Here is a 13,454-nt window from a genome sequence, read left to right on the forward strand (position 1 = left end):
TTATATATTATTAATTAAACTTTTAATAAACACGAGGGTCATTTGTGTGATTGGCTTAAACTAAATATCCCTAATGTATTTAACATTTATTATTATATTTATTAAATGTTTACACTTTAATATTTAAAATAAAATACAATAAATTAGATACACCTAAATCTAAATATGGCAATAATCTAATACAATTTATTTGAAACTCTAATATAATTTAGTAATTTAATTTTCTAAATTTAATAATACAGCTGTAGATCGTTTAATCCAATGATCTGGATGTTGTAACCCACTTTTTAAGCTTAATATGACTGCACATGTATATGTATTATTGAGTATTCCGTTTCGTTTTGGACAATAGTATACTGGACTTTGGTAAAAATCTAAAAACAAAAACTTATATAGGTACCATACTAAATCCAACTCTTAATATTAGTATTTAAAACCTAGGAGACTCCTTTTGCCTTCTACGGGTAAAAAATGTATGATGGGTAATACAGTTATCAATTCTAATGGTAATGGTTCACATAAGCACAAATGTTCATTATCCCAACCACCGCCTTCCAAATATAGATTATGTATATATACTCCTTTCTAAATAAAATTAAAAAAATATTAATATACATAAATTGTTAATTGCAATCAAAATATAAAATTGATTATAAATGTACATCTGGTGGATTTAGTAAGTCATTCACTGATATCGGAATAGGTATAAATTCCCAGCTAAGTAAATCTATTTGCACTGAAGACTGTTTCGATTCACTCTGTAAGGTTAAATAAATTAAAATAAATTATTTGAGATGATTTAATAATAAGTGCAGTTCCATTATTGTACCAGTAGTATACAAGTTAAGAAAGCAGTTGGAGAAGTGAAAGCTCCCAACCAAATTGAAACAGGTTGTTGACTTGTGTTTACCAAAGTAGTAAAATATTTTACACGTTCAATTAAATTTTGCATCCACGCACCCAAGTTCATTAAAGATGGATATGCTGAAAATAATATACTAATTGTTATTTGTTACAAATTACTGATATTATACTCAAAAGTTAAAAAAGGTAACTTAAAAATATGTATCTAATCAATACAGTAAGACAATTCCGTGTACCTGTAAATATCACAGTTTAAAGATAACTAATTACTTCAATTAGTTATTTAATCTGTGTTATATTAAATATAGAAAAATATGTATGTATGTAATATGTATATTTTATATAATATAGATACATAAATGCAATAACATATTTATAAGAGTTTTGATATTACTTTTTAGCCATTGATCTGGAACTTTGCCTTTGTATATTTTTTCAAACATGTTATCAATATCAGGTGGTATAATCATTAGGCTTGTGATTCCCTTTTTTAATGTCATCAATGTCATTTCCATCTTCTTAAGTAAATTATTATAACACATTGCCTAAAATTAAATTAATACATTTTAAAATTTAAATTAATAATACCATTAGAAAACGTTTTTGATATTTAAATATTTTATCCGAGGTTTTAACAACTATTGTGTGATATTTAAAAAATAATTTAGTCTTATTATATCATCTTCAATGAGCAAAACATGCGTTATATTAATATATTAAGAAGGAGGAACGACTTGCAGCGATTATAATATTTATGTTGTCGAGAATAACTAGAGAACTAGACAAATAAGTAATAAATTATAATAATATATAAAAAAATAAGTATGGTCAGAAATTTAGAAATAATGTTTATTGCAGTCAAATTTGATATAATATTCCAAAAATTAAACTTGTATGGCTTCAAAAATGTATGTTTACTATTTATCATAACAAATTTTCCAAATTTATGTATACCTTGAAATATCATAATATTTTTTTACCGTAGCTCATGTCAACAACTTAATGTAAAAAAAATTATTATTTTATTGAAAATAGTCTTATTTAATTGTTTTAGAATTACCAATAATACTGCTAATGTTTCTAAATTTTTTCTTATAGCTGTACTTAAAAGTTATATAGGTAGGTATTTAATTGGGTTAAAATTGAAATTAAGTAAAAAATACCTCTTTCAAAATGACAGTATTCAATAAACTTCTTTTTATATCAATGTTTTCAACAATAATTTCGTGATTAATTAATGTAGGAATATTTTGAAGGATCTGAGATACTTGAAAAAGCACTTTTTTTTCCTTATCATTATCGTCTGATGAGCCATTAAACTGTTTTTGTAAAAATGATAGTGTTTCACATAATATAAAGTTTTCTCTCGTTAAATAAATCACATCGGCGTTTGAATGCTGGCCTAACGTTTGAGCTACATCTTCACAGGGTAATGTTTTTATGAAGTCTTTGTAAGATTGTAAAGTACCATTTTCAGGGACATGACAATTGATCAGTGACGATAACCTTTAAAAAGTAAAATACGAATTGGTTATTAATTGGTATGAATAATATTAAATGTGCTTTGCACAATTGCATGTCAATATATTGATATAATATTATAGGTACCTACTTGTAAAAATTATTTGTAATAGAATTTTCATTGAAAAATTGGTTTATGTATGTGTCCAAAAGTCTTTTATCCCAAATATCAGTTATGTTTCCACCATAAAACATATTTCCTATTAAATATCGTAATGCAGTCCAGGGTGTTTCTTCGTACTCGTTGAGATAATTGAATAAAATGTTTTCTGATACCTACAATTATAATTTGTAAATCACAATGACGTATTGGTATTTTTTGAGTGCAATTGCAATACATTATGTTGTAACGGATAATTTATTCACTTTATATATTTCTAGAGAAACGTATGCATACATTGTATATACAAATCATAAATACTTTAGTTTGATCATAATATATATTATGTGATGAATTTTTATCAAAATATTTTACCTCGAAATCGAAATCACTAAAGTCATACATTTTATTCCATCCCAGGTTTAGAAATTTTTTTCTTACGGTTAGTATAGAATGAAAAAAACACAAGTTAAATAGTATTTTTTTGTATTTGCTAGATGTGTGGTTTTGAGAAAATTGCTCTTCATTAATATTTTGATATAAAAGCAATAAACTGGATTTTATGTTCTATATAAATAATAAAAAATATTAATAGATTGATAATAGGTGTTTGTACCTAAATAGCTCTACGTGTTAATCATATAAGTATAATAATTTAAATTTTACTATGTTTTAAAATTGATTGACCTTGGGTTGTTCAGACGATACTTTTATAGCAGTTTGTAATAATGTTATTGGAAATTTGGGATGTGGCTTAGAACTTAGCCACAATTTAAAGTCTGGATGAGTGTTACCATCTTGCATAATTTCAATTATTTTATCTAACTGCGGCATCCATGTTGATAGGAGGTGGCAATTCGCGAGAAATATCCATTGACCTTCTTTTTGTGCAGTTTTAATTACGCTATATTTATTTAGTATAAAATATTTAAAACACGTAATTCATCATAATAATAATAGTTATCAATTAAAATGATAAGAATTACTTGGTGGCGATTGACTCTTGACCATCGCCTAAAGATAGAGATTGAAATTGTTGTTTCTTATTGTAATTTTTAATCAAGTGTGTTAACATATTTGTCGGATCAGAACCCGGGGACAAAATAAAAATCAAACAATTTGTATTATTTAGATCATTTAAAATTTGTTTGAAATCCACGACCGGGGTCTCGGTAAATTGACGTCCAAGATTTTTTGATAGAAAATGTTTGATAGAAAATGATAATCGATCTAATCGCAAGCTTCTTATAAACAGCATGCGCTGAAATAAATTACATTTATTTTCCCATGGACCTATAATGATACAAAGTTATTATGAGCAAGCCTTATGGACGTTTAAAAATGGACGTTTGTATTAAAGCTTACCAACGAGTTTTAGATTTTCTGGATCCAAGGACAAGTACCACGTATTCCACTCAGTTGAAAATTTTTCAAATGATTTTTCTACATCATGAAAATCTGGAAAGTTACTTAACGCCAAAATGTTATACCAACATGTGGCAGGTAACCAGTCTAAAAAGATATAAATATTATTTTTGCACAGAGATCGTTCATATTATAAAAGTTATTTATACCCGGACGTTTTGTCGTAATAAGTTGTTTTTCTTGTCTTTCATTAGGTTTAATTCCACCGTTCAATAAGAATTCAAATTCATATTCATTAATTTTATTTTCCATGATTAATATTTTAGTACATATTTGGAACGAAAATAGCAACTTATGGCGTTCGAACAATCCTCGACAGATGTTTTCGTAAACTGCATATGTGTGATGTTCATTTAAATTATCAATCCTTTCGATGAGCTGTTCTGCTGCGTTGCTCTTTTTAATTGAATTTTTAAATAATTCGGTATAAAAATCCAACGAAAACTGATACATTGGGTTCAATTTATCCAGGTCATTAATAATAAAATACAGTATGGTGGCACGTTTGGCACATGGTCTATAGCCCTAAAAAATATAAATATTATTAATAATGATCAACGCCTATATATACTTAATTATAACATAAATAAAATAGAAGTTAACAATATTTCGTGGGTTTAAATTTTTGTGTATTCACGATAACTTGTGTTGGAATATAAATATTAAATATACTATGGCGCTGGGCGGTAACAGCAGTAAAAACATTATAGTTTTATTAAAAATTAAATTTGTATTTTTTAAAACAATCTAGACATCGACGCGTTAAAGTAAATACAATAATTGATAAAATTTTACCTCTCGAGCTATGTAGATTTCCGCTTGACTAGCTAAAGAGCTTTGAAGACGTTCTTTAACTATGCTAAATGTCGCTTTCGAAGATCTTAATGTTAGGAGAAGTTGTTCATTTTCTAATAATGAGCATTCACTGTCATCCAATAATTTAAGCAACTCATCTTGTAAGTCAACTAGAGATCTTTTATCTTTTTCAATATTTATGATCGTATTATCTCTAAGCTCTTCTAAACCAGGGTTTTCTATATTGACTAAAATTTTTAATAATTGTTCTTCGAGACCTTCCTCTGTAATAGCAAAATCGACTACTGTAGTCCTTGATATTATTTCAGATAAATAATAATAATCTTTTATTTTTGTAGTAATGAAAAGTCTAAAACGTTCATCGTAGGGTAATAGTTTACTGCCTATTCGTATAAAAAGTTTATTTCCTAAAATAAAATAAATATATTTATTAATTTATTAAAAATGCTTAGATTTAAATAAAATTGTTTTTTATTTTTTAGTTACTAACTTTGTTTCAAAATAGATCTAGATAATATTGAATTTATAAATGGATCGACATTTTCAAAATCAATTTGTATCAAAGTCGGATACCCATTTTGTAGGGCAATTTCTAAATTCTGCATACTATTTTTTGATCTATAATCAATAATTTTTAATCCATTGTCCAATTCAATATTTTTAATCCATCTCCATGCTTGACTTTGTGGATCTATTATGAATGGATATCGATAACTTTGGCTAATGATAATACCATTTTCTAAACTAAATCTATCATTGGATAATCCGTGGTTGTTCCAGTTTCTGATTGTTGTTGGATTCGTTAAAAATAAAGTAACTTCAAAGTTGGGGTTGTTAAGAGCTCCATTTTCTCTTATAAGTTGTAACCATAAATTCATTATAATCTCTCGAGATTTAAACCTAAACGGTCCCATGTATGATACAAACGCAGTACTTAGAACACAATCTCCTGGTAAATAATCATATTCCTTGTCAATTTGACTTAATGTTTTACTCCACTTCATTCTTTCTTTGGATAATCCATCGATTAGTTTTGTAGCTTTTTCCAAATTACTTTTTAATTCTTCAGCCTATTTTAATTTAATTTAATCAAAATTAATTATGCATGTATTTAATTAAGCTAATTTAATCACTGTGAACTCATTTATGTTTTATCTGAATTTGGTTTTATAAAACAAGATGTTCATTGTTCATAGCTTATATAAGTTTTTTGTATTTACATTTTATAGTACCTATCATCTAGATAAAAGAGTTATTTTTAACATGGTATATACGTAATAATATATTAAACCAGCTGACCCCGTGCACTTCGTTGCCCGTTAAAAATGTCAACTCTGTATGATTCAAACTTTGTTCAATTCGTTATTTAATATCCAGTGTAAAGGTGTACACAATTATCCACTAATTCTATTATACCTGTTACTAATTATGAAAATTATTTATAAACAAAAAATACTTCCATCGTGAATCTTGAATACTTATGCAAACACCACTTTAACTTGCGAGTTTTGGAAAGTTATTTCTTAGTGCACACACATGGTGATACGAAATTGCAGTGAAAATTTCAAGTCTCCAACTATCATTGTTTAGGCTCTACGTTGATCAGTCAGAGAGTCAGTCTGGACAAGTTCAATTATATTATATTATAGCCAGGGCTGTCCTTAGGGGGGGGGGGGGGGTGAGCAGGGCCCAGGCCCTGGGCCTCACGCTTTTTGCTTACATTTGGAGGCCTCACGTTCGAAAAAAGTGGTAATATTGGTTTCGAAATTGGTTTTTACTTCGGCGTTGGACGGCTCTGATTATAGCCATCTCATCCTGCGTTGCCCATGCTATATAGCTATATAGTAGGCATGAGAGTTGAGAGTTGAGATTATGCGAACAGTATATTATAAGGTAGGCATTTCATATTTCTATCCACGGTTAATAAATATATAATTCATAACTCTAAAGTTTCAAAGTTATATTAAGCTCGTCAATTTTACTTGATCGAATCTATAGATTGGTTCGGAATTTGTGGTTTTTGATATAGCCGTGTAACCCAACTTTGCCCGGAACTAAATTATAAATTAATACAAAATATGGCTTTATATTGGTGTATCTTGGTTTTTGGTATACCTAAGTTCAATTTTTTTAGTAACTCTAAGAACAATCTGAAATTTCATTAAGCTCGGAAGAGTGGTTTTCGAGTTTATAGGCATTAAAAATATTGTATAAATAAACTCTTATATTAATTGTTTGTAAGATATAATTTGTTTATTCTAGGCCATAAGTGTGAAAATTTGGTACATGATTTCACCTTGTATATATATACGAGTAACCATTGGAAACCATTTATATAAAAATAAATACTTATTTCTACTATTAATAATTTACAATAATTATAATCTGTAGAGTGTAACCAATGGCCACTATTTATAAATGAAAACCAATTTCCAATTTCCATCGTGAATCTCAAGATCCCTGTTGGCCAGCCTCTTTAAAATTTGATTATCTGAAAATTCTTTCTTATTGCATAATATCTATATCATCAGAGTAACTTATATTCCAAACATCAAGTATGTACGTTTTGTAGCTTATGAGATGAAGCGATGAGTGAGTGAATGGTATTTGGCTTTTATATATATAGATAAGTTATATTATAACGATGAATACGATAGTATAGTTGTTAAGATGTATTGTATTATCTATAATATTCTATGTATTTAAAGGAAAATGTCCGATTTCACTCATAAACGCCCAAACCAAACCACTAGGTTTAGGGACTTGAAATGTTGGTGGTATATACCTCTAATGGTGTAGTAGTGAGATAAGAAAGGATTGAAAAAAAATTGCAATTTAATGATGGACTTACACAGGAATTTTGTTTCAGAAAACAGAACTCTAATATTTGCTTGTATTTATATAAAATACCATTAGAGGTTGCCATTGTAAATAAAATAGTTTTTATGATTGGATATATTTTGTCATTTAGGCTAATAGCTATAATATATTCTATATAAATGTAAAATTGATTAACAGCTAATAAAATTGGTTTTTAATTTTCAATATTGTAACATATATTTTTTAACTATCATGGAAAATTGTTATAAATATAGTTGTCGGGGATTTATTTGGAAAATTGACTCTTTTGCAATTAAAAAACTATCTAGTTAAGTAAAATATTATGTTTAATATAGTAAGGTAGTATTAGTAGTTATGCAACTTCTAAATAATATTAATAGTAACAGTTACACATAATAATAATATAACTTACTTTAGTAATAAGCTGTTCTTTTTTAGTAATATTTTCATCGTAATCCATTTTTTGTTTTTCAAGTAGACTTTGTTTTTCTGTTAGATTTTCTTCTAATTTTTTGAGGGAAATTTGGTCTTCTTTAACTTTTGCCATTGCTAAATCCGCAGTCACTCTTTTAGGTGTTATATTTCTATTTTAAAATATTCACGTTAGCAAAATTATTCATAAAAGAATTTATTGTCTGTAATTCATATCCTCACCTGTACATTTTAACATATTTTTCAATAGCAACAACCCACATGCCTAAAGATTTAGCAGCTGTTGACTGAAGACCAATTTTTTCTAGTTCAAATTCTGGATTTTTCATAAATACATCGAGTTGTTTCAGGACATTATCGGTTACGTGGTTTTTATCAAAATCTTTTAACTATGTCATTAATTATGTTCATTAATTTAGTTTCATTTATTGTCAATATTAAAATATTATTCTAATTGTGATTATTACCTGATGTAGAAAATTAGGATCATCTAGTTGTCTTTTAGCTTCTGCCCAACTTGGATCAGCTAGTTTTAATGTCATAACGGCTCCTAAAACTAATTTCACACCTTCTGGAGGTACGGAGAAACATTTAATTTCTGAGAGATCTTTTTTATTAAGAGCACATACTTTCTGTGAATTAAACAACACGGATATTAAAAATTCCATTTTTTTTATAAAAGTTTATTTATTTCATACATTTGTAGCTTCTTCTAGCCCAGGAATCATAAGTTTTAATTCCGATAAAGCTATATTGTACATTTCTTGGCATTTTAACTCATCTTCTTTTATATTTTTAGAAATGATGTAAATTTCTTTTTTTTCGTTATCTATTTCTTTAATATATTTAGAAATAATAGTTAACATTTCTTCGCATAATTTAGTGTGCTTCATTATAAGCTCTGTGATGTTTTCTAACTCCATTGTCATATAATTTATTTTGTGATTAGTGCCATTAATTGTTTGTAAGCCATTTCTCAATTTAATTGACATATTTTGTTTTTCAATACGCTTTTCGTGTAGTATTCTGTGAAATTTAATTTTGACATGGTTTTATTTGGAAATAGTTTTATTTAATCTTAAACTTACATTTTGTATCTAAATATCATTTCTATATAAACAGCCGGTGTTACATTATTAGTACGATTCAATTCAACTTTATTACGATTGGAATATTCTATTACAGAATTGTGAATAGAAGAAAAAATAGAAGCTAACGATCTTTTTAGTTTGTCCTTTAAAATTAAAATTGTATTAAATCAATTAATATTAATTAATAATTGTACATTTTTAAATATTAATAGAAAGTTTACCCGAGTTATTCCTTCTTTTTCTTCTCCACATGCCTGCAAAATTATTATTAAAATATAATGTAAGAAAATAATTATTACTTTATTGTATTATATTACTATTAAATAATAATGTATTAAATACTTATGACATCATCTAAAAGTGGTTATAAGTAAACAATATATATAATTTAAATATAAACAACAAACTTATATTTATATTAAAATTAAAATGTATTAACATGTACCTATGATATAGTGCATTAATATTAGAAATTAGTTGAATTAAGACTGCATGTAATTTAATGCATTATTTTAACTTTTGATGTTTTATAATTAAATTAAGTAAGTAACTCTGTTTAAAAAAATGTTTTTTTATTATTATTTAAAACGTGAATAATATATAGTAATCAGCTAATTAACTGACAGATAGACAGTTATAATTAATTACGGGACTTCATACTCTAAGTACTCAGATTTGTAAATCCAAAAAATATTTTGTATTAATTATTTTATAAAAAATTATAATTGGTTGAAATAGATTATTTCTTTGTTGTGTAAATCTTAAATAAAGTATAAAAAAAACTTACTCCTTGTTCTCCAGTAATTGTTGCTAAAATATCAAGATCATCGAGAGAAGTTGACGCCACCTCCAATAAAGCTTCTTTTGGCCAATCCAAAAACCAGTCGATTGTAGTGCAATTTAATAATGCTGGATATTGCCTTAACCGTACTCTGTTATAATATAAGAATATGAAGAAAAAAAATTAAAATGTTTCGTATACCTGATCGAACCTAATATTATTAATTTATTTTATCTTACAAGGAGTAAATTCCAGTTACAAAATATTAGATCAAATATTTTTTTAAATACTAGCTGATCCCGTGCACTTCATTACCCGTTAAATGTAAAAACTTTTATATGACTCAAACTTTGTTCAATGCGTTATTTAATATTCGGTGTATGATGTTCTAGATTTATCTCAATTACTCTGTTGCTCGGAAGAAAAATTCTGATTAGCAGCAGTATATTATCAGGTAGGCAATCTACCTGCGGTAGATCGCGGACACCGTGCTGTTTCTACGTAAGTGTATGAATTAACTATCAAAGTATCAAAGTTATACCAAGTTTGTCGTTTTTACTTGGTATAACTTTGATAAAAAAAAAATAAAAGTAAATTTAACCCTTTTAAAAAGTATAAAGTAAAAATTAATTTTTTTTAACCTTTTAAAATGTTAATCTTTGTAAAAAATCTTCAAGTAAAAGTTAAACCCTTTCCCAAAATACTGGTCTAAAATAACCCCTTTAAAATAATCCTTTTAGGAAATTTTTGGAAAATTGAGTCTTAAAATGTAACCCTTTTTAAAAAGTAAAAATAAAAAACAAATTTAACCCTTTTTAAATTAGTCTAGAGGTCTAATCTTCACACAAACATTCATTTATATCTAATATATAAAATTCTCGTATTACAATGTTAGTTATCATACTCTTCCGAAACGGCTTGACCGATTTTTATGAAATTTTATATGCATATTCAGTAGGTCTGAGAATCGGCTACTATTTATTTTTCATACCCCTAAGTGATAAGGGTTGTCGAGAAAATATATAATAGTGTATTATATATTGGTTGCTATTAGTTAATCCGGCATGTTTGTTGATTTGTATTATTATTTTTTGTCAATATATATATATAAAAATGAATGTTTGCGTTAAGATTAGACCTCTGAAAAGAAGATGGGCTAATTTAAAAAGGATTGAATTTGGTTTTTTTTTATTCATCGGATTTTAATACGGTTAGGTTAGGTTAGGATTTTGTGTTAATTGATTATATTAATCCACTATAGGCGGAGTTAAGTAAAAACGACAAACTTGGTATAACTTTGATACTTTAGAGTTAAATCATACACTTATGTACAAACAGCACGGGGTCCGCGATCTACCGCAGGTACATTGCCTACCTGATAATATACTGCTGCGAATCAGAATTTTTATTCCGGGCATCAGAAAAGTTAAGATAAATCTAGAACATCATACACCGAATATTAAATAACGCATTGAACAAAGTTTGAGTCATAAACAGCTTGTACAATTAACGGGTAACGAAGTGCGTGGTATTAGCTTGTATATATATATAATTGAATCCTAGTTGTATTACGGCTTATGGTATTGTTAATGAGAATATCGGCACAATAAAACAAAGTCGTACGTAGAAAATGCATGATTGTGTAATTATAATACATTTATTTTATTTTATTTTTTGTTTATTTAAATGGTTGCTATTGATTACAAAAAAATATTATAATAATAATTACTATTATTATTATCTATATAATATTATATAAATGACTAGTGCTTCTGCGAACTTCTTGGCCCGTAAAAAATGACAACTCTTAAAAAAGTTGTGATTGTTCAACTCTTTTTTGGCGGAACTCACTGAAGTAAGTGCATATCAGCCACCCTGGTAGGCAATGTGCGAAAATTCAATTTGATGTATTCTTGTACTTGATCAGCCCGATTAACCAATGGCAACCAATAATAAATAAATACTTTATCTATTAATTATTTCTTCTATAACCAATAGCAACCATTTATATAAACAAACATTTCCACCGTAAATCTCAAAATCTCGGCTTCTATTAATTTGTCGTGGCGTAGTGTTATATAGCCTACAGCCTTCCGCAATAAATGGACTATCCAACAAAAAAATAATTTTTCAACTCGAACCAGTAGTTCCAAAGATTAGCGCGTTTAAACAAACAAACAAACTCTACAGCTTCATATATTAAGTATAGATAAAATATTGTATATTAATATAGTATACCTTCAGAATATTGAATGTATAGTATAATATATGGTAGATACTAATAATAATTTTAGAATATTATGTTAGTAAATTAAAATACTGTTTATACATTTTATTTCACCAATTTAAACTCAGTCTAGTGATTTTTACACACCCAAATGATTTTTCTATAGGACTGAAAGATAGAATAAAGTGTAGGTTGTTTTTAACTCGGTCTATAAAAATTGAATTAACTGCTTCGGATGATTCCATTTCGTCTCTATTTTTAATGTTATCTGATAATGCATTTTTGATCTAAAATAGTTACATAATTGAAATTCATAATAGTATATTTATTTTAATACCTTGTTAAATAACTATTTTACTTCTTTAAATTCGTTTTCTTCGAATAATCGTGTTACTTCTCCAGTACTTAAAATACTGTTAATGATTTTCAAAAATGAATCGTCAACTATTTGTGTATCATTAAACACAAATGATGTTGGTTGATTTTTTACTCCCGTTTCGGAATAAATTAGTTTTAAGTCTTCTTTAAATTCCGATGTTCCGTACGATTTGGACAACTCAATCGTAAAAATACTGTACTTGCACAACCACGAGGCTATTTTTGCTAGCGATGATCTACCCGAACCACCTAAGAACAATATTTTAATTATTCGTATGAGACTCATTAGAAAAAAAAACTGTACCAAATATACCAATGCCTATGAGAAGTATGTGACCCATTGGTTGTGATATAACTCTGACGATACGACAAATATGTTCAATATAATCCCTAAACAACAAAATGTCTAGTGGCACAAACTCAGAGTTAGAATTGTATTCTTTAATGCTACATTTGATGAATTTTTTTAAGTAATCTTCATCTACGACTTCTTCGTACAGCATTTCTTCATTTAGAAAACTAAAAAATATTGGATTTTTTTTCGATGCACACAAATCGTGATACGACAAATGGTAATTATTTTCAAGTTGGTGATTTATTTGATTAAGAAACCATTTTTGATCGCTATAATAAAATGTATGTAAAACAGTTATTTATTATAATATAAAATAGCTATAAAATGAAGATTTTACCTTGTATCAACCAAACGGTCATAGAAAACACGGAATACTTCATGACACCAAAGTCGCAACATAGGCACTTTAAAATTTTGATACTTGACATTACTAAGAAGTAAACCTTGAAATACCTAGTAAAAAATATTTATAGTATTACGCAATCATGGAAATAATTTGGAGCTATAGTTACTTTTGAAATATCTTTCAAATCAAATATATAATGTATTTTTGATGGAGTTGGAGTCATGCTCATCATCATATTTTTATAGAGGCTTATCGTCATCGAAGTCAATCCATTACC

At 27.2% G+C, this 13,454-nt stretch overlaps 1 protein-coding gene across 1 annotated transcript in view; it reads right to left on the reverse strand.

Annotated features, from left to right (window-relative positions):
* LOC132949642 (dynein axonemal heavy chain 2-like) overlaps positions 1-13,454 on the reverse strand; it is a 26,447-nt gene continuing 12,993 nt past the window's right edge. Inside the window, exons 34-59 of the mRNA XM_061020628.1 lie at positions 13,344-13,453; positions 13,169-13,284; positions 12,790-13,100; positions 12,457-12,725; positions 12,246-12,385; positions 9,878-10,022; positions 9,312-9,344; positions 9,088-9,233; positions 8,698-9,025; positions 8,467-8,631; positions 8,222-8,388; positions 7,980-8,151; positions 5,217-5,796; positions 4,706-5,133; positions 4,060-4,435; positions 3,851-3,997; positions 3,472-3,778; positions 3,173-3,389; positions 2,861-3,052; positions 2,477-2,661; positions 2,028-2,370; positions 1,259-1,409; positions 830-984; positions 663-758; positions 438-585; positions 1-374 (exon numbers count right to left, since the gene is read on the reverse strand). Coding sequence (XP_060876611.1) covers positions 217-374; positions 438-585; positions 663-758; positions 830-984; positions 1,259-1,409; positions 2,028-2,370; positions 2,477-2,661; positions 2,861-3,052; positions 3,173-3,389; positions 3,472-3,778; positions 3,851-3,997; positions 4,060-4,435; positions 4,706-5,133; positions 5,217-5,796; positions 7,980-8,151; positions 8,222-8,388; positions 8,467-8,631; positions 8,698-9,025; positions 9,088-9,233; positions 9,312-9,344; positions 9,878-10,022; positions 12,246-12,385; positions 12,457-12,725; positions 12,790-13,100; positions 13,169-13,284; positions 13,344-13,453 — 5,585 coding nt within the window. The 3' untranslated portion in view covers positions 1-216. The remainder of the gene's footprint in view (positions 375-437; positions 586-662; positions 759-829; positions 985-1,258; positions 1,410-2,027; positions 2,371-2,476; positions 2,662-2,860; positions 3,053-3,172; positions 3,390-3,471; positions 3,779-3,850; positions 3,998-4,059; positions 4,436-4,705; positions 5,134-5,216; positions 5,797-7,979; positions 8,152-8,221; positions 8,389-8,466; positions 8,632-8,697; positions 9,026-9,087; positions 9,234-9,311; positions 9,345-9,877; positions 10,023-12,245; positions 12,386-12,456; positions 12,726-12,789; positions 13,101-13,168; positions 13,285-13,343; position 13,454) is intronic.

This window comes from Metopolophium dirhodum, chromosome 7 (genome assembly GCF_019925205.1).
Source record: "Metopolophium dirhodum isolate CAU chromosome 7, ASM1992520v1, whole genome shotgun sequence".
Classification (NCBI taxonomy): domain Eukaryota; kingdom Metazoa; phylum Arthropoda; class Insecta; order Hemiptera; family Aphididae; genus Metopolophium; species Metopolophium dirhodum.